This window comes from Schistosoma mansoni, chromosome 4, assembly GCF_000237925.1.
Source record: "Schistosoma mansoni strain Puerto Rico chromosome 4, complete genome".
Taxonomy (NCBI): domain Eukaryota; kingdom Metazoa; phylum Platyhelminthes; class Trematoda; order Strigeidida; family Schistosomatidae; genus Schistosoma; species Schistosoma mansoni.
This window is the reverse complement of record NC_031498.1, coordinates 9326420-9347013: the sequence shown is the minus strand read 5'-3', so window position 1 is coordinate 9347013 and position 20594 is coordinate 9326420. Positions and strand designations below refer to the sequence as shown.

The 20594-nt window shown below is 34.0% G+C and overlaps 1 protein-coding gene across 1 annotated transcript in view; it reads left to right on the top strand.

Annotated features, from left to right (window-relative positions):
- The window catches only part of Smp_158400 (putative receptor protein tyrosine phosphatase r (pcptp1)), a gene marked incomplete at its 5' end in the record, with an annotated part of 35681 nt that extends 15087 nt beyond the window's left edge, over window positions 1–20594 (top strand). Inside the window, 5 exons of the mRNA XM_018796747.1 lie at window positions 6297–6379; window positions 9664–9801; window positions 16820–16916; window positions 17058–17527; window positions 19717–20594. Of these exons, the coding sequence (XP_018651858.1) occupies window positions 6297–6379; window positions 9664–9801; window positions 16820–16916; window positions 17058–17527; window positions 19717–20289 (1361 nt within the window). The 3' untranslated portion in view covers window positions 20290–20594. The remainder of the gene's footprint in view (window positions 1–6296; window positions 6380–9663; window positions 9802–16819; window positions 16917–17057; window positions 17528–19716) is intronic.

Sequence of the window (20594 nt, the reverse complement as noted above, 5' to 3'; positions counted from 1 at the left end):
CCTTGAGATTTCAAGGGTATTTACCAGCCAATCAGCAGAGATTTTATCCAGGTCAAAAATATTTTATAACAGAAGTAATAAAATATTTCACGGTTTAGTGGTTTTAGGTAGTTTGTTGGTTTTTAAAGGCTTATCAGTTTTCTTATTTTAATATCATAGAAATCTCATTACAGAACCTCATTTATGTGATTGAACTTAACCCTAGGGTTCATTTCTAAATTTTCCTCATTACCAATAAGGGGTTCTATAGATAATTTATCATCGCCCATCAAATATTATTATTACTAAATTTGTTAAAGATGTATGTAGTTATATAGATACGATCGTCATCCCGACATCGATATAGTTACGGTATAAATGAAAATCGTTGCCTTTTTTGGCATTTACCAGCCTGCCTGTTATTCAGTAAACAAACAATAAAGTAGTTTTTTCGAGGGTTTATCATTAACAAAATAAATTGAAAATAACTAATCGATTTACGTATTATGTACGATCTGAATAGAAAGAAATGGTCATAAAATATGTTTAATACTGGTATTTTTCCGCTGCTTACAAAAAAAGGAATTTGCTTAATAATTGTAAACGTTCCAAGGACAGTATAAAGGTATTTGTATCATTCTTTTTATGTCATTAAAGATAAATGTCACTCGTATTTTTAATTTCACGCGAAAACTCAAATGTAGTTTTCTCGTCCTTGTATACTATTCAACTTCATTGTACTTTATCATAATCATTTTTTCACTTCACCAATTTATATTTTCTCGAATTGTACCTTCGATATCTAATATTTTCTATTACCATTAATACTTACAACCTTAACTACTCTAAGATTTGTCTTAAGAATTTTGTCTCATTGTGCTAATAAGTTATAGCAACTGAAATCGATGTACACACGTACCAGATTCTAAGTTTAGTTTGACTGACTGATTTTATCAGATAAACTGCTAATCACAAAATTAGTCACATTTTTGAGTCAATTAATATATTAGGTGCTTTTGTATGATAAAAGGCATTGGAAAAAGTTTGCTGCTATCTTAATATTTCGAATAAGTGAAAATGAATAAAATATGTTTATTTGTCATACAGTAGACGATGTCATTTACAGTAAATAAAATTTTCGTTTTATCATACAGATACACTACTATTCATTTTATTGTATGTCTCCAAAAACAGTATCTGTTATCAATATCTATCAAATGTTGCGAAGGTGAGATGTCCGTCTGCCGACAAAAGAGTGAGTATACCGACCTATATCAGATCACTCCGCATTACTCTGTCCACGTGAAACAGACGTGATAAAGGCATTAAACATACATAGACTGCAAACATTCTATCACAAATGTCTTCAAATTATTACTCCAGTATAGTGAAACAACTAAATGATCACTGTTGAGGCTAGTGACGTGTTATCGCGGGAGAATGGTAAAACGGTTTATGAGGCTATATATCTTCATCGATTAACGAGACTTGAACATGTATTACCCATTTCCAAGTAACCAACCTTTTAACTCAAATTGAAAGGTTGAATGGAGTAGAGATGGATTGAAATTAATCTAATGGCGGCCAAAACAATGCACGAGATCATTCCATGAAGTCAGTGATTGTCAGTTTGAGCCATCATAGTTGGTAGATTCACTCTATCTAGCTTTGGTTCATTTGAACTGTAGATGAAAGCGTTGTGTAACACGATTCAGAATCAATGGAGTAGTAGTGAAGATTCATTCACTCTTTCTTCCTTTAAATCTTGACTTCCTGTATTCCTTCAGATATCTACCTTTTTGAAACCATGTGCTCAATATTTAGTCTTCTTCATTATCATTGTTAATGCATTATTTCCAGTCACTTGTTAATCATTTTATTAATTTTATCTCATTCTGTTGATGTGTTCTGGTAACATTTGTGTTAAGCTCTGTCTTGATTAGGATTCATAAACTGAAATGGAATTTATAACTGTAACCTACTGGTTGACAGTTTAGCGCTCAAAATATTAATCGTTGTTCACCAAATTTAGCTCTTAGGTATATATTTACTTAATTCATTAAGTCAATTTTGAATTACTTCTACTTGGGTTTTATTCACTTCAAGATCTGAACAAATATTAGCTAAGAAGAAGAATTAAATAATTTATTCTACAAAATAGTTTATTTTTAAATTATTCAGGAACATAGAAGTTAAGTGAACTAATTTACAAAATGTAATTGGATTATGATAAATTAATGAACAAGCTATTTATATTTTTAATTTATTATAACTGAGTTATGGATATTTTATTATACCCAAATTACTTAACGTCGGCACATTGGTACTTTTATAATGTCCGCCTTGTAAATAACATGTTAGTCAAGCATTGCAATTTTGATGGATAAATAAATATCAATTTTCCAATGTGATTTATGCTTTTCATACATAGGAGTATTGTATTATGCAATTTACTTTTTTCTACATATTCATAGTTCTAAATTTTCGGAATAGAATATGGAATTTCTTTAATAAACGTAATGAAGCAGACATAGAATCATAAATTTGAAAATAAAGTTGGTTTTGATCCCTACTTCCCTATATTAAGAAAATGAAATATGAATTATTTATTCACATGAGTTAAAGCGATCAGTTTGTTACACTAATCATATATATGACTGATAAAATCAAAGAAAAAGAGAAAACAACACTACTAGAGAGCAGAGTGAAGCAAGATGGATGGAATTCGGTCATGAGTGGGCGTATGATGTAATATGGGTGGGTGGGTATGTAGGTAAGTGTACGTTACAAAAGGTCGGTATGAACTAGAAACCATACATGCATACATATGCATAAAGTATCGCGTACGTGACACAAACGACCACTATTATTACATCTTTTTTTTTTCCAAAATTTTCTCAAACATTCGTATAAAAATAACAACACAATTTTATTCCGTCTGAAATACAAATATTCAATCATTCAAAAAGTAGACTATAAAAATAAAAAGTACATGTGTGTATATGTAGGTGTAGGTGTATTTCAGTGAAAATGCGTGGGTGAGAAATTTATGCAATAGACTGTGAAATAAAGAAGAAACATTGCTTTCTCCTTGTATCATCGTCATCATCATTCATACATGCATACTTGCATAGACATAAATACATATACATCGCACACCTGTATAAACAAGTACATACCGAATTGTCAGAAAAAAACAGTTAAAATCAGTTATATTGAATAGAAATGTTAATATATTGGATGTGTTGTAGTAACACAATGACGATGATGATGAAGAGGATAATTATCATCGACATCGATAAAAAAAGAAAGTAAAGGAAGAAATGGGTAGGAGTAGTAATAAAAACCAAGAAACAATGGATAAAAATGGAAAGCAATACAAACTATTTCCTTTCCGCTTTTTTACAGATATGATAGAAGAAAATTTATAAAATATTTTATGTTAATAAGCAACGCAAAAAAATAAACACTAAAATTCACAAACGCAGTTAGGCAGTAAATAATGCTCAACACAAATGTGTGTTAACCCAAGTTACCAGAGTACACCAACACAATGAGATGATTAACAAGTGACTAGAAATAATTCAGTAACAATGACAACGGAAATAATTTAGCATATACAACCAGTACACGCGCACATCAAGTTTGACGCAAATTGTGGTAAATAAATCTGTATTCTGTGACTACGTTTTCTATTTTATATGTTTGCCGCCAAATACCCTGGTACGGCCGAGGGTGGTGAGAGTCAGATCTCCCTCTCGTAATCCCCTCACACGGCCACGCCCATATAGCCTCTGCTAGGAAAGTCCTACTCACTGCCTTCTCGTGGCAGTACTGTTGTTTACGAAATTGAGAGGACGAGAAGCGAATATCCGGCACTTCAACCGGGTTGGTGGACACAGAGAGTTCACCTAAAGGAGTTGGAAAACCCTGATTCCAAAGCAATGGTGCACATAGGCTTCAGGATCCTGAGGGAGAAAAATGTCGTATGAACTAATCGTTGGTCACCGGCTACCATAGGACTGCATTTCCCTACGTTTCTCCACTGCCTTGTGGATCGGGCCTTTAGGTCAAAGGCTCCGAGTGTGGCTACTTAAAATAACCATCTGTTTAGGTCCAGGCACCCGGGTAGTATTCCAGCCCTCATGCAAATCGAATGATTTATGTGGTATATATCTGTTTGGTGTCTCCTTGTACCAATGTGTATGTGTTTGAATAAGTATTAGTATAATAATAAATTATGGTAAAATTTGAAACCATTTCGAGCTTTGTTTTGGTAATAAGTTTAATTACGACTTGTTTAACATTGTTTTGCCCCTATTTTATTGGTACGGAATTAATTCTCTTTAGTTTCTTATGCTAATTAATTTTGTTTTGATAATATCAATTGTTTTAATTTTCTGAATTATGACTCTAACTGATTTTTCTATTCATCTGAATTTTAGTCACTTATTCATTGTTTTTCAAAATAATTCCATATACTAAAGTTCACACATTTTGAATCATATCGATTTTATCAAGTATTTTGTATGCAATATTAATATTGCTTTTTATATACTTAAACGGCATAATACTATGATGTTATGTACTGGTGAATATTTCGTGTTAATCAGGTCAAATTAGAGTTAGAAACCAGTGTAATCAATCGATGATTGATTGTGTACCGACCAAATTGTGACACTTTGGAGTATTGCCAAGCACCCGATTGAATAGAGCTCGTCACTATACATCAACCTCTTCGACTATAAGAAAGCATTCGACAGTGTACATAGGAAAGTTTCGCGGAACCTCTCATAACATTATGGAGTGCCTGACAAGATTGTCGCCATCATGTTGAAATCTTACGAGGGAAGTTGTGTCTGGAGGACAGCTCATAAACGCATTCCAAATGAAGACTGATGTCAGACAAGACTACTTACTCTAGCCTTTCCACTTTCTTCTGATTGTCGACTGAATTATAAAGACATCCAAATCTCAAGGGAAGCACAGAATGTAGTAAACATCTTGGGCCCAGTTGGACAATTTGGAATCCGTATATGGCCTAAACTTTCTCTCCCATACACACTAACAAGTACATATGAAGACAGACAGTGTGGCAGCAGCATCTTCAGCAGTAGGCCTCAACATACATAAGGAAAAAGCAAGGTTTTGTATGGTGCCACAGAGAACATCAGCACGATCACACTTGATGGAGGAACTGTGGAAGAGGTGGAGACTTTCACATATCTGGGAAGCATCATTGATGAACAAGAGTGATCTGATGCAGATATAAAGGCATGGACTGGCAAAGGAAGAGCAGCATTTCCACAACTGAAGAACATATGGAACTCAAAACAACTGTCACCCAACATCAAAGTCAGAATTTTAAGTGCAAATGACGAAACAGTTTCATTGTGAGGAGCTAGAACGTAGAGAACTACAACCATCATCAAAAAGTGACAGGTTTTTATAAACTGCTGTCTAGGCAAAATACTCCATATCTATTAGCGAGACACCATGAGAAATAACCCAGTGTGTCAGCGAACAGAACGGCTTCTATTTGAGCAGGAAATTAGGAAGAGACACTCGAGACGGATAGGTCACACCGTACGAAAATCAAACTGCATCGAGTTAAGCCTTAGCTTGGAATCCTCAAGAAGAGCGGGAAAGAGGCAGATAAAGAAAAATGTCGCTCTGAGAATCGGAGTCAGACATCAGAGGAGTGAGTATCACTTGGGAAAGACTAGAAAGAAGAGCTTATGACAGAGTTGGTTGCAGATCTCTGGTCTGGAGCCCATTCCCCGCTAGGGTTGAAGGGCATAGGTAAATAGGAATCAATGTATTCGGTTCTGGTATGAATCACACATGATTTCAAAAATGGTCGGATTCAGAGGGTGATATTTTGTTAGATCATAAGTATTGTCACTAATATGATAGCTAATCTGCTAGTCGACTTCATCATGAAATAATCACTGGTAACTCCCATCGTCGCTGCTTATCACAAATCAATTGAATTTAAAAATTACCGAACGGAATTCTGTCTCATTTGCTTTGTAGTTTTGTGATTACCATAAGAATCAAGTTTTGCTGATTTCGATAAAATGTCGAAATCTTTAATTTACACTGCTAGTGAGTATCAAATTAGTTAGAAGAAAAAGAAAACAACTCTTTATTGTCTCGCTGATTTTCAATTGGTTCCCGAACTGATATCAACCTATAACAAAAGTGATTTTTAGATTTTATTATTTTTACTGTGTCTATTGTTGCTCTTTTTTTATAGTTTTCTCTCTTCGTTCCTAGTTATCTTGGTAATCTTTTTTATTTACTTTTGTAAATAGACTTCTCAACTCGTGTTATATTACCTGTTATCAACAATGATATAACTTCCAGCTATATTAATATTAATGCAAATTATATTAAAGTAAGTCTAATTATATATATATATATATATATATATATATATATATAATCCTGTTCGTTTTGTACAGGTAACTGGCAATAAAATATTCAGTTAACGCTCTTGCTAAAAGAGGATGTCTTTGAAGTAACATTATTTTTACACTACTAAACAAGTCTTTTCTTCTTAACCTAAGTGGTCCAGAAGCTAAATACTCACAGCGAGACTAAAGGTCTTGCGTTCGATCCCGGGTATAGTCGTGGATGTTTATTTCCAATTTACTGTGAGTAGTGGCTCAGTGGTTAAGACGTTAGAGTTTTAGACACTAATTTCTAGGTCGACCTTAGAAAGCTTGATGACGCCGCCAAGGTCAGAATTCTCTTATGAAAACTTGGCACGGTTGAACATGAACGCTACAGTAATTTCATCCTTCCAAAGAATGCAAGAGATTTTTCTTTTGATGAAACGATTGATATTTTGTCGCAAATCTTTGCTGAACAGTCATCCTTGTTCAATATTCGTTATCAATGTCTCAAGATAACAAAAGCAGCTGAGGATGACTGGGTGAGGCATGCCGGTTTATTAAACCACGAGTGTGAGCGCTTCAAACTATCAACAATGACAGGAGATCAGTTTAAATGTTTCGTATTTGTGTGCAGCCTACAACCTTCTGAAGATGCTAATATCAGAACCAGAATTTTGAGCACAATTGAACAGTGTCCAAACATAACATTACAAGAAGTAACCGCGGAGTGCCAAAGACTGTTAAACTTGAAACACGATACTTTCATGGTTCAAAATAATAGCCGTTCGCCACACGTTCATGCTGTAAGTGAAAATAAAGATTTATGCCCAAGAAAAGTATCACTCACAGACAACCAGCCCTTATCTCCATGCTGGTCATGTGAAGGTTGGCACTATAAGAGGTTCTGCCCGTATAAAGAAAATTATTGCAGAAAATGTCATCGTAAGGGGTATAAAGAAATAAACTGCAGAAAAAGAACCCACAAATAGCATTCTTCGAAATTATACTTCAAGAAATACAGATCTGGCGCATTAACTAACAAAATATTGGTATCACATAACAAAGCACGAATTTACCGCCAAAGAAAGTATGTTACCTTGGATATTAACAAACAGCGTGCTCGCCTTCAACCTGATACGGCATCTAATATTACTCTAATCAGCCCAGAAACTTGGAGGAAGATTGGGAGACCCACAGTGCATCCAACAACACAACTGGCACACAGCACATCTGGTGGGAAGTTAAATATTGTTGGAGAAGTACCATGCATTGTTTCTAAAGGTGCTGTAACGACAAATACAACAGTATACCTTACGAAGAATCCGGCACTCGACTTATTGGGGTTAGATCTTATAGAGACACTTAAACTAGCAGACCATTCTATTAACAGCATCTGCAGACAAATTACAACTGACAACTCCTTAGAGTGCAACCAGAGAAATGCCGTGCTGCAAAGACACCACAACATTTTTAAAAAAGAATTGGGAGAATGTACGAAGGCCAAAGAATTGTTAACCGTCAAACCTGGTGCTACTTCCGTCTTTCGATCTAAAAGCTATCTCAGCTTCACCCGTGGACCGTCCTCACAGAATACTGCCCCGTCTGTTTCGGTCTGGGCAATCGGATAGTATTATCATCTCTTACCGTAAGAGTGTGGCTCATACCCAAATGAGTAAAGTACCTGGTAAATAAGTTATTGATAATAAAATTAATAATGTTGTCATATTTTATTTTTGCTTTGAGCATATTCATCTGTCACGAACCATTTTGCCTCTAATAACTATCGTTTAATGCAATACGGATCATCATGCTCATTTTCGTCATTGTGAATGTAGTTAATTTCAAATCAATGGATATTATTTGACGACCGACCTATAGCGTTGAGTTGAGATGATTATGTTTGTATTACTGGAATTATTCTGTTTATTTGCAAAAAGTTCATAGGAACAATATTCGACAGGCTTATGTCAGTAATAGTAATTAGTAGAGGTAAATTTTTAAATATCAGTAAGTGGTTATGGAGGTTGTTGAATCTCATTGAAATCATGAACCGATCTAATTTAGACCACTATTTGAAACCCTGTAATCGCTAGACGGCCGTTTTGTCGTAGTAGGGGACTATTCAACAGTGCACATCCACGGACTCGCACACGCAAATCGAACCCTGGACCTCATGTGCCCACTAGTGATTAGCTTCGAGAGTAAATTTTTGGAGTTCTAGTGAAAAAGCCTTGACCAGTGGAGCTTATCTGTGTCGTATGTGAGACAGTGACCCATCCGGAGATCATGGGAGATCGTCGTAAAATGTAGTGGATTGATTGATGATAGACATTAATACCACCAGATGCGGACCCAATGGTTTAGAGGTTAAGGGTTCTCACACGAAACCGATGGTCTAGGGTCCGATTCCCGTGCAAGGGTCCGTGGATGCACACTTCTGTAGAGTCCCATACTAGGGCGGGTTAGCTGTTCAGTGCTTCCAGGTTCCCAATGGTGATCTATCATTAATCGGTTCACAATTTAAATGAAATTTTCAAGTGATAATGAGATAAAAAAAAATCATAAAATCACTATAGATCTATTTCTGGTCTGACAAAATTCATGTAATTTTGGAGTCATGTAAGTTTTTAAGATCTTTATGTAAATTGTGTAACCTATAATGGTATTTACATATACCTTGAAACTTGAGCTGATTATTATCTGATTGAAGATTATCCATTTCATGCAAATGGATAAATAATTAAATTATTCTCTGAAGACGTGGCTTACACTGAGTCACGAAACGTCAGAAAATCTAATTTTTCTACTCATTGGGATATTACAGATATATAATTTATTTAAATTAAATAATTGTTCATGGTGTACAATTGTCGTTATACCATCTACTGATATCACAGTTTTTTCACCTTGTATTATTATCTTACTTATGTATGATTTTATTTAGAAGGCATTTTTGTTGTCTATTCAAGTTATAGTTAATCAGGTTATCAACCAATCAATCAATACCGATATCTTTTGAAAATATTTCTGTTATGTGATCTTCAGTCTGAACATTTCATCTTTATAAATTCTCAGTATGCAATCGTTAAATAATTTTATTCTTATTACTTTATTGCTCGTCCCGTTAATTTAGCTTTGGACACTATATTCGTAAACTTGACTAAAAATTTAACACTTTGTCATGTTAAATGTTATTGTTAATTATCTTGTAAATATTGTTTTTGTTTTTCAAAAAAATGTGAAAATCAATGTTGAATGGATGGGTACGAATCAATTTGAAAAGGGTTATAAAAGTCGTCCAAATGCATTTATTGCTACTCAGGGTGTTATGCCACACACAATAAATGATTTTTGGCGTATGGTATGGTATTCTCGTGCACCGACCATCGTTATGATTACAAAATTGGTTGAAAATAAAGAAGTAAGCTATCTCCTTTATGAATATATATATATATATATATATAATCAATACCTACATTCCTGTTCTAAGAAGTAATGGTATACGCATATTCATATACCAAAAATATATGCTGTTTGTGTATTGTTCGACATATTTCTAGAGATTTAAATTCTCAGAATTAGTAATCGCTCCAAGTTAGTATCTTTTCACATATGAAATCTAAACTGAGATTCATAAAACAGTGTAAAGCTGTATTATTAGTAGTAGAGTTGAACAACTATTGTTTCGAATACCGATTGAGTATCCTATAAATTAGTGAAACCACTGATCAATTTGTACAAGATAACTTAAATGAATTAGTATCAATTTAGTATTGTTTCACAATTATTATATTTTTATCATCTATCTGTCCAACCTGACATAACTAACATCATTATAAAATTAGTAATGTTAATTGAAAGTTATGTTAGTCAATTAGTCGGTAAAGTCCAATGTGTTTGCTATGTAACAATACATTGACTGTGATCAGAATGGGGTTTCTGGAGTTTGTAGTAATTTTAATAGTTGAATTCATGAGTCAATGTAAGCTAGACCACCATTGAAAACCTGGAAGCACTGGACGGTCGTTTCGTCCTAGTATGGGACTCCTCGGCAGTGCGCATCCACGAGCCCGTACACGGGAATCGGACCCTGGACCATCGGTCTCGCGCGCGAATGCTTAACCTCTAGACCACTGAGTCAGCATCCAACGGTGTTAATGTCTAACTTCCATCGGCTCATGAATGCTGCTCAACCATTCAATGGTGACCTAGCTTACATTGACTTATGAATTCGACAATTAGAATAAGCTAATTATTGAGTGTTTCTCTTAAAATTATTATTTGATAATAATATCACGCTCCACCTACACACTTCTGCTGTCATATAATAATCTTCGTTTGGTTTATGGATGGTATCAATATTTTCTATTTGAATGAATGAAAATTAAATCGAGGTGGACCATACATCATTCATAAGCTGTGTCTTAGATTTTTTTATCCACCTACGCATTTCCAGTTATTATTATTCTTTATATAATCGGATTACATTTTGTATGTGTATATGTGTGCATGCACGTGACTTGAGCAGATTTTGCTTATGCTTTTTTAAAAACGTTTTATGTGGTCACACTTCAACTTACATAACTATATATTGTGTTCAATGTTTATTTTGTATGCTATTGCTACCATACGCAATTTGTTTGTGTGTATTTTCAAGTAGACAGTTTGTGTGTGCAGGTATGTCCTGGTATTAATTTATGCCTGATTACACATATATATATAATAGTAGTTATGTTGACTTCTGTCATATAAATAAATAAATTCTGAGTCTTGTTCATTGAAAACTCAATTACTGTATTTCCTCAAAATATCGAGTTTTACCGTTAATGAGATTGGCGAAATTAATATTGAGCATAACTAAGCGAAAATTGTTCTTTCATTTTTTTTTCCTTACGCCTGTTACCCCTCATAGAGGAGCGTGGGCCGCCCACCAATACTCTCCATCCAACCCTGTCCTGGGCAATCCTTTCCAGTTGCTATTCATCCTTTTCATATCTGTTTCCCATTCCCGACGTAATGTATTCTTCGGCCTTCCTCTTTTCCGCTTCTCATCAGGATTCCAAGTTAGGGCTTGCCTCGATATGCAGTTTGGTGATTTCCGTAATGTATGTTTTGTCCATTTCTAACGTCTTTCCCTAATTTCCCCTTCAGCTGGAAGCTGGTTTGTCCTCTCCCACAGAAGGCTGTTGCTGTTGGCATTCGGTCAGTGAATGTTGAGTATTTTGCGTAGACAACTGTTTATAAATACTTATACCTTCTTAATGATGGCTGTAGTAGTTCTCCACGTTTCATCTCCGTAGACAGCCTTGTCTGACTCCGGTTTTTACTTGGGATGTATCAGTCAGCTGTCCTCCATGCACGACTTTGCACTGTAGCTTGTCGTACTGGATAATGTTGACAATCTTAGGAACTCCATAGTGTTGAAGAAGTTCCCATGATGTTCTGTCCACACTGTCAAACGCCTTCTCAAAATCAATGAAGTTGCTGTATAATGACGAGTTCCATTCAACTGATTGTCGACGATGATCCATAGTGTCCTTCGTTGTATCATATAATTGTTTCATATTTCCTTCTCTTGCAGCTTTATCCGCTGTCGTTGCTAGTTCTCCCATGTATTTCTGCTTGTCGAATTTAATGCTCTTCTCCACTCTCTTGTTTGCTTCCGTGTACTCAGTTTGTGCCTTGACTTTTTCTGCTCGTGTTCGACCATTGTTCATTGCTGTCTTCTTGTTCTTCCTTTCTTGAATCTTCTCCACGGTTTCCACAGAGATCTATTCCTTATGATGATGCTTCTTGCGGCCCAGAACCTCCTGACACGGCGAAGTTAGTGCTTCTTTCACCCCTTTCCAGTTATCTTCCATAGTAGTTTTCTCTTCGAGTAGATCATGTAAGGCTTGAAACCTGTTTTTGAGAGCTATCTTAAATTAGTTGAGTTTGTCAGCATCTCGAAGGAAGGCTGTATGGTCTAATTTCTTTAATCTGGTTGGGGCTTTTCTAGAAAAATTTCTCTACGGAATGCGGTTGTCGACCTCATGCGCAATTCTACCCCTTTACCCGGGCTTGAGACCGGCAGTAACCCTTATAGAGCTACAGGAGGAGTTGTTCGTTCATTTGCTTGCAGATTTTGTGTAAGAATTGAATTGTTTATTTTTTGTCAGAATGGATCTTACAATATAAAATGATTATATTTTAGCAAAATAGAATCACCCATAAGCAAAGATGGATGGTGGCTAGCAGTGGAATCCAGGACGTGAGTATTATCCTAATCGGGACTCGTCAGTTGGATGTAGGTTCATCCCAGAGTCACAGATTTAAAATCAAATCTTGGATGCAGTTACATCCAGTTGATAAGTCTCGAACAAGACAAAACTCACGTCCTGGATTACACTGCTAGCCACCATACATATTTTCTTATAATGCAATGCTTATAATGACCTAAGGTAGTATCGGGGAAATCCGCACAGGATTCACATATGCCAATGAGAGACCGATCAATTGCAGTCCTAAATATCCATGGGAAGATTTAAATAAAGAATACAAAATGAATTAAAATCACTCACAGATTGATTATTTATATCCTTTTATAGTTAAATTTGTTGCAATTCAATTTGAGATGATTCAGATTGTCCCTTTGTTGACATCTTTAACGGAAATTCGATCAATCTTAGTTGGTATATGTGCATACTGTGGAGATTACATCGATATAGCAATTATTTCACAAGTCTATGTAGAATTGATAAATCTTGGTAATTGAACGCTATACTCGGTTCCTAAGCTTTTCTCGTAACGACCAAGCTAAATCTACACAGCGACTTGAACATGAGAGAAAAGGCGCAAAATATGCGAGAAGCACTTTACCCCAAAGGTTCATTCATGTACAGAAAATATAGGGTTTTTATAGTATTTTAGAAGACCTTGGGTCTTCCCGAAAATTCTGGAATGTTACCAAACATATTAGCAGCATAGTAATCAGCCATTTAGAAACTCTACATGTGACTTTTCACTTTCGTGATGTTTCTGGCAAAGCTTCTCTAGTAAACTCTGATTGGATAAATTGCTTCTTAGTGTTTCCTGAGCCTTTCTTTTCTTTTGCGAGAAGTTTTCTGGATCACCCCAACAAGAATAGGTAATCCTCACAGGATCCACACATCCGAACTAAGACTGCGCAAATTTCAGTTAAACATATCAACAACCTGACAATACAAACCATTTCAAATCGAACTAAAATCCATATTTGTTGCACAAGTGAGTGGCCATGTGGACTCAGTAGTGAAGTGGATAACGGGATGGCATTTGAAGAGGATTATATCCAGTTCAAGTATCGGAATGAACATTAACCCTGAGATGCAGGTACGTGTAGCTAACGAGTTTCAAAAAGAAAGAAACACACATATTGGATTCCGCTACTAGCCACATTTCAGCTATTCTATGAAGGTATCGTTGTTCAGATAAACTGTCTGTTGAAGATATCATCGTATCAGATCATATAATTACGTAAAGATGAAAATAAAGGTCACCAAATAGACAATATTCATTTGCATTCAGTTATGTCTAGAAATATATGTGTATATGAATAAAGTGAGAAAGAAATATCATGCCTCTAGTGTTAAATTAGTAATTAATGTATTTGGTGTAAAAACTGACTAAAACTGAATTTTGTTGACTAGAATTGTGGTCACCAAAATGTTCTTCTTTTCCGCTCATTGAGAATAAGCATCCAGTAATTGTGTTATAAATGTTTTGGATCTCTTATTTTATTAATCTCATGGAATTCAGATTAAAGCATAACACAACTCTCATAAGCAGAGGTGAGTGGTGGGTAGCATTGAAATCTAGGATGCGCGTTTCTTCCTGATTGCGACTCATCGTCTGGATGTACCTTCATCACAAAGTTGAAATACACCTTGGGACTCGACCCACAACCGTTCACTTCAAACGCCATTACGTTATCCATTTAGCTACTGAGTCCAGATAACCACTGGTTTGTGCAACGGGGTGAACTTTAGTTTTAACTCTTATACACTGATTGTTTGAATCTTTGCATTGATTTTTAGGTCTGTGGCTTATCAGTCTCTTTTTGTATATGTGCATCCTGCGCGGAGATTGCTGCCTATAACGACTGTAGTTTACTGGCAATATAGAGGTTATCCACACATAATGCGTATATGTCAAGAGAGACTGGTCAATTGCTGTCCTCCATGTAAATAAAAAGATTCAAACAACCACGACAAATGAATAAACAATTATGTTACAATGGATAGCTCTTATGCAGTATTAGATTTATTGTTGTTGTTAGTAAAACTACAAATACATTGGTGATTGACGTAGTGTTTACTAACTCTGTGTATAAGTTTTGAAGAGACTTTCACATTTCTAATGATCTACCAAATAATGAATCATCACATATTTAAGTGTACTATTTATGAGAAAAATTCTTGACTAGTATCAAGTTGGTCTTATACATCAAAAACTGTATGCACTCTTCAACAACACTAATTATCCAACATGAAAACTGTTGTTAATTCTAGTCTAATCAATTGATTGATACTATAAAAAATGCAGTTATTTGTATTGTATTTGGTCCTCAATACTTCAGATAATCTAAAATCTGTATTTTGCCAACTTGATTATGACATCAAATTCTACACTTACCCAATGTGTATTACTTTGTAAATAATACTGGAGTTGTACTACAAAATATTCAAGATGTGAATTCTCTGACATTATTAGATTTCGTGTACTAATAAAGCATATTCTGTCATCGAAATATTATTGCGTTGATTTTGTTCCTTGTAAAGTTTTCAGAAGTAACCTTTAAAGTATTTATTTAATTAAGGTTAGATCAATCACATCCAGTCAATGATCCTCATTGGTTTTTAATTTACTATCAATGAGACTTGTAAGATAATAATTGTTTTGCGTGTAATATAACATTGTTTGCTGGACAGTGTTCAGATGATTCAACTGAATCTCTTTTTCAAATGATGTGATAGATATCGTTGTGTAATCAATGTCTCATCATTAACCTTCAGTAGCTTGTCTGCAGGTAAACATTTTCTTATCTTCACCTTCAAAATTAATGTTTATTCATTCTCTACTTGGCTGTTACGTGCATATGCACACAAGTATGTGTACATATTTAGATTGGTGTTTTACTTTTTTATTGTCTTGTTTTAAAAAGAATGTAGTTGAAAAAGTTAGTTGTCAATTGTGATTACAAACTATTGAAACCCTAAGAAAAACATGCGAGTAAATACCGATATAAAGTTTTTATTCATTTTGTTTTTTTCTCTACACATAAATATGAACAGTTAGAAACAATTAACGACTGTAATAAAATATTTTCACCGTATTAGAGTGCTATAATGAAGTAAATATTGCAAAAGTTGTAATTTTTGAAAATGTCTTACGAAAAATTATCGTTTGCACTCTTATTGTATAATCACTAGTTACTTGCATTATTGAAATCCTTACACTCTCTTTTGTTTACAAACTTTCTTTGGGTGCCCAAACTATTATTCCGTATTGTGCCTTCCTTAAGTTGTTGTTCATTTATGACAGTATTGGTGTTCAGTTCTTTTTCACTTATATTGTATTTATGTTTACATTGTAATCTTTAATTTATGTACGGTTAAGTAATGGATAGACCGATGCTATTACACTAGTTGTGAGTTAGGAACTGAACTATACAATAAAAGTTTTTCTACTTGCTATGTTTTAGTCCTGTCCTGGCTATCAGGCAGAATAGTGTGGATAGCTGAATCCTGGGGCAATAGGTGTTAGGTATTAATCATGGTCGTTATCTCACTGTCATTCATCAAGAAACGTTATTGCATCTTTCATTGGCCAATACAAGGTCATTGGCAATCTGACAGAGTTAATCAATTATCGGACTAGATAATACAACTGCTTTCACTAATGACAGTCCAATCACATCGGCTCCAACATAATGCAAGAACCTGTTCCTTTTCGCCTTTACACAAAAGAGAATAGTTATTATAACTCCCTGATCGTGTTACATTTGGAAATATTGTTGTTGTTAGATTCGAACCTCAATGAGAATACTAGTAGTAAACTAATCCAATTGTTAATCATAACAAAACTATGACTGACAAGAAACATATTTAATTTGATGTGGTCAGAAGCAGTCAACGGAAAACCCTACTTAATCTACATTTCAGGTTATTTAGACTAGGTGATGGGCATATTGCAACCAGATCAATAGAACCTGATCGATACTACAAAGGACAAGGACAAACATGAGACTGATCATACCACTCAGTAACGATCGACCAATTGTACAAACTTAGTAGATTTTGTTTCTATCAAAAGAAAATACATTTTGCACACACTGTAATACAATATATACTTATTTGAAAATGAATTATACTCGTAATTTGAAAAGAATAATTACTTCATTCGTTTTTATTTTGTTATAGGTTAAATGTGAGTTATATTTACCTGGTTCTTCCGGTGAGGAGGATGTATTATCATTTGTGGAAAGTCAATCATTTACTACTAGTCCATTATTCAAAAGTGATCCATGCACACCTGATTCTGATGCTATGATCAATAATATTAATACTACTACTATTACTACTACTACTACTAATAATAATAATAATAACAATAATCCTTTATCATCTGTAACTATTGTTGCAACAAATGCTACACAAGTTGCAAATATTTCAACTAATCCATTATTACAAAGTTTATCATCACCATTCTTCTCACAATCTTCAACATCATCATATCATTGTGAGCATTCAAACGAACAGTTTGATATTGATACAACTAATATTAGCTCACCTATTTCAACTGGTTCTATTATTACTACTACTGCACCAATTGGAGGAGTTCTCCGTAGTGGAATAGATACGTCAAAACATTTACACGATAGTGGCATAGCAAGTGTAGATGACCAATCTTCAATAACAGATAATAGTAATGTAATATTTTCTAGCAATAAGTATAACAATAACATAACTGATAATCAAAACAATGGAAAATCATCTGATGATCGAGGTATAAATTTTTATCAATCTATATCATTGCCTGGTACCAGCAAAACATTTGGAAATATAAGTGTTAGTGTGTTGTCGTTGGAAAGACATGATGGATATATAGTACGTCATCTGCGATTAACTGTAAGCATCATTTCTGGTATATATATATATATATATATATATATATATATATATATATATAAATTTCAGTGTACTTATTAAATAAATATTTGATCTCAATAGTTGAATTCATGAGTCAATTAAAGCTAGACCACCATTGAAAACCTGAAAGCATTGGATGACCGTTTCGTTCTAGTATGGGACTCTTCAGCAGGGCGTATCCATGATCACTCATGTGGGACTCACACCCAGGACCTTCGGTCTCGCATGCGAACGCTTAACCTCTAGACCACTGAGTCGGCATCCGTTGGTGTTAATGTCTAACTTCAATTGATCCATGATTTTGTGCAACCATTCATCCATTGTCTAAAGTAGATACCTGTCTCTATCCGACACGGATTGAACTCTGCTGGTCACAGCTTCTCACTAGAATTCCAGCAAACCCATTTTTAAGCCAGTCACTAGTGAGCACATGATGATTATTATTAGAATGGAAGTTTGTATTGATTTTAATAGTTGAATTCATGAGTTGATGTGCTTCCAGGTTTTTCATGGTGGTCTAGCTTACATTGACTCATGAATTCAACTATTAGAATTACTACAATCTCCAAAAAAACTCATTCTAATAAAATATTTGATCATCTAATATGGTTCATTAACCAAGTACAAGGTTCATTTTTTTCTTATAAAAAGACTGGTGACATTATTCCATCCATTTATCTTAAGTTATTAGGGTTGATGTTCGATCTCCAGATCGTATTGTCGAAAGTTGAACAATTTTTAATTGGCTTACCACTGAACTAATATACAAAACAGAATTAATCTATATGTAGTCTTGAGAGAGGCAGCTTTCATTTTAGTCTGTTCCCCTAATTCTTATAAGCAGCAAGTAGATCTACTGTATGAATTCTTCAGTAGTATGGTTATACACATATACCTAATTTTTTTAAAATCAGTAACAATGGGATTATATAAGGTTAATTGGACTTATCTTACAGCATAGAGTAAAACATTTTCTATAGGGTAACATCCATATTCAGAGTGAAAGACTAGATTTGGTGACTTAATATATTAGAACTTATATGGTATAAATAAAATCAATTAATTCATCTTCTGTTAAGCCTATAATTATAATCTATTTTGCTCTCTGTCTAATAATAATAATATCTATATGTAGTCGCTAATAATTGTCAATGAGATGGTGTTCATTTCATAATTTTTATGAAATTCATTTCGTTGAAACCTTTTAAATGTTTATTCTAGTTATTCACTCAAATCTTGCTATTATGTTTAGTTAGTTTCCTTCGAATTGATAATATCAACTAATTAAAACAATCGGGAAATTGACAATGATGAATACTTCAATTTATGTTTATTGTCTTTTTTAACTAGTAAAACAAAAAAAACTATCAGTTAGAGAAAGTGGTTGAAAAAGAAACAAGTTTACGTTCAAATTAGTTGACTGTTTAGTGTTTATATACGATAGCTGAAATGTGGCTAGTAGCGGAATCCAATATGTGTGTTTCTTTCTTTTTGAAACTCGTTAGCTACACGTACCTGCATCTCAGGGTTAATGTTCATTCCGATACTTGAACTGGATATAATCCTCTTCAAATGCCATCCCGTTATCCACTTCACTACTGAGTCCACATGGCCACTCACTTGTGCAACAAATATGGATTTTAGTTCGATTTGAAATGGTTTGTATTGTCAGGTTGTTGATATGTTTAACTGAAATTTGCGCAGTCTTAGTTCGGATGTGTGGATCCTGTGAGGATTACCTATTCTTGTTGGGGTGATCCAGAAAACTTCTCGCAAAAGAAAAGAAAGGCTCAGGAAACACTAAGAAGCAATTTATCCAATCAGAGTTTACTAGAGAAGCTTTGCCAGAAACATCACGAAAGTGAAAAGTCACATGTAGAGTTTCTGATTGGCTGATTACTATACAAATCTAAGTGCTAAGTTATTGTTTAACGTAATTTCGAATATGTTAGATTGTTAATAACTTTCAAAGATATTAGAAAAATCTTCTATTCAACGATATCTTAATTTGTTTATAGAGTATATAAACCATTTAGAGGAAGATAATTTTTAATTTTGAGGCTTATTGCAAATAATTTCATTTATTTTGTTTTTACTCTGTTATGTTAGTTAATTAACTAAAAGCAGTTAAATCTATTTTTTCTTAATGATTTCCTTTATATTTCTAGTGCGGTACAGAAAATAGAGAAGTTATTCATTTCTGGTATGTTGCGTGGCCTGATCATTCATCTCCTGAAGCTACCGCTTCTGTACGTAGTTTAATTGAACTTGTACAGGCTGTCGAAGCTTGTCGTAAAAATGCTAGTTCATCGTCAAAAGTAAAATTAACAGATAAATCTGAAACCGATTTAAAAAATACTGATGAAGATGTAAATTTTACATATTGTAAAAAATTACCAGATTCTCAATGTTTTCATAATTCATCTTATCGTCCTAAACTAGTTCCATCTTTACAAAAAATGGAATTGGATCAATTGGATCATGAAGATGCACCAATTATTGTACATTGTAGTGCAGGTCTTGGACGTACTGGTTGCTTTATTGCTTTATGTATAGGTTGTGAACAACTTGAAAAAGAAGGTATGGTTGATGTATTAAAAATAGTCAGTCGAATGAGATTAGATCGTGGCGGTATGGTACAAAGTAATGAACAATATGAATTTATTCATCATGTTCTAGCTGCTTATCCATTAAATAAAAAAACCGTCAATGTGAACCATTCTCATTTACCTGTGATGTAAAACATAGTAGTAGTTAGCTAATGGTTTAATTCAACTACACAATAAATGTTGTTTATCATTCTTCCTATATACTTTCATTTAATCAAGTCATATTATGCACTAAATTCCTACTGTGTAAATACTTAAATTTCCGTGCATATACTTATCCTTTCAGCATTTATTGTTATTTCATTAGCTAAATGTTAGCAATTATTCAGAGATTAGAATGTTATATATATATATATATATATATATATATATATATATAACATTACTAACTTGTAAATATACCTTATAGATAGAACATTATCATTATCAAAGTGGTA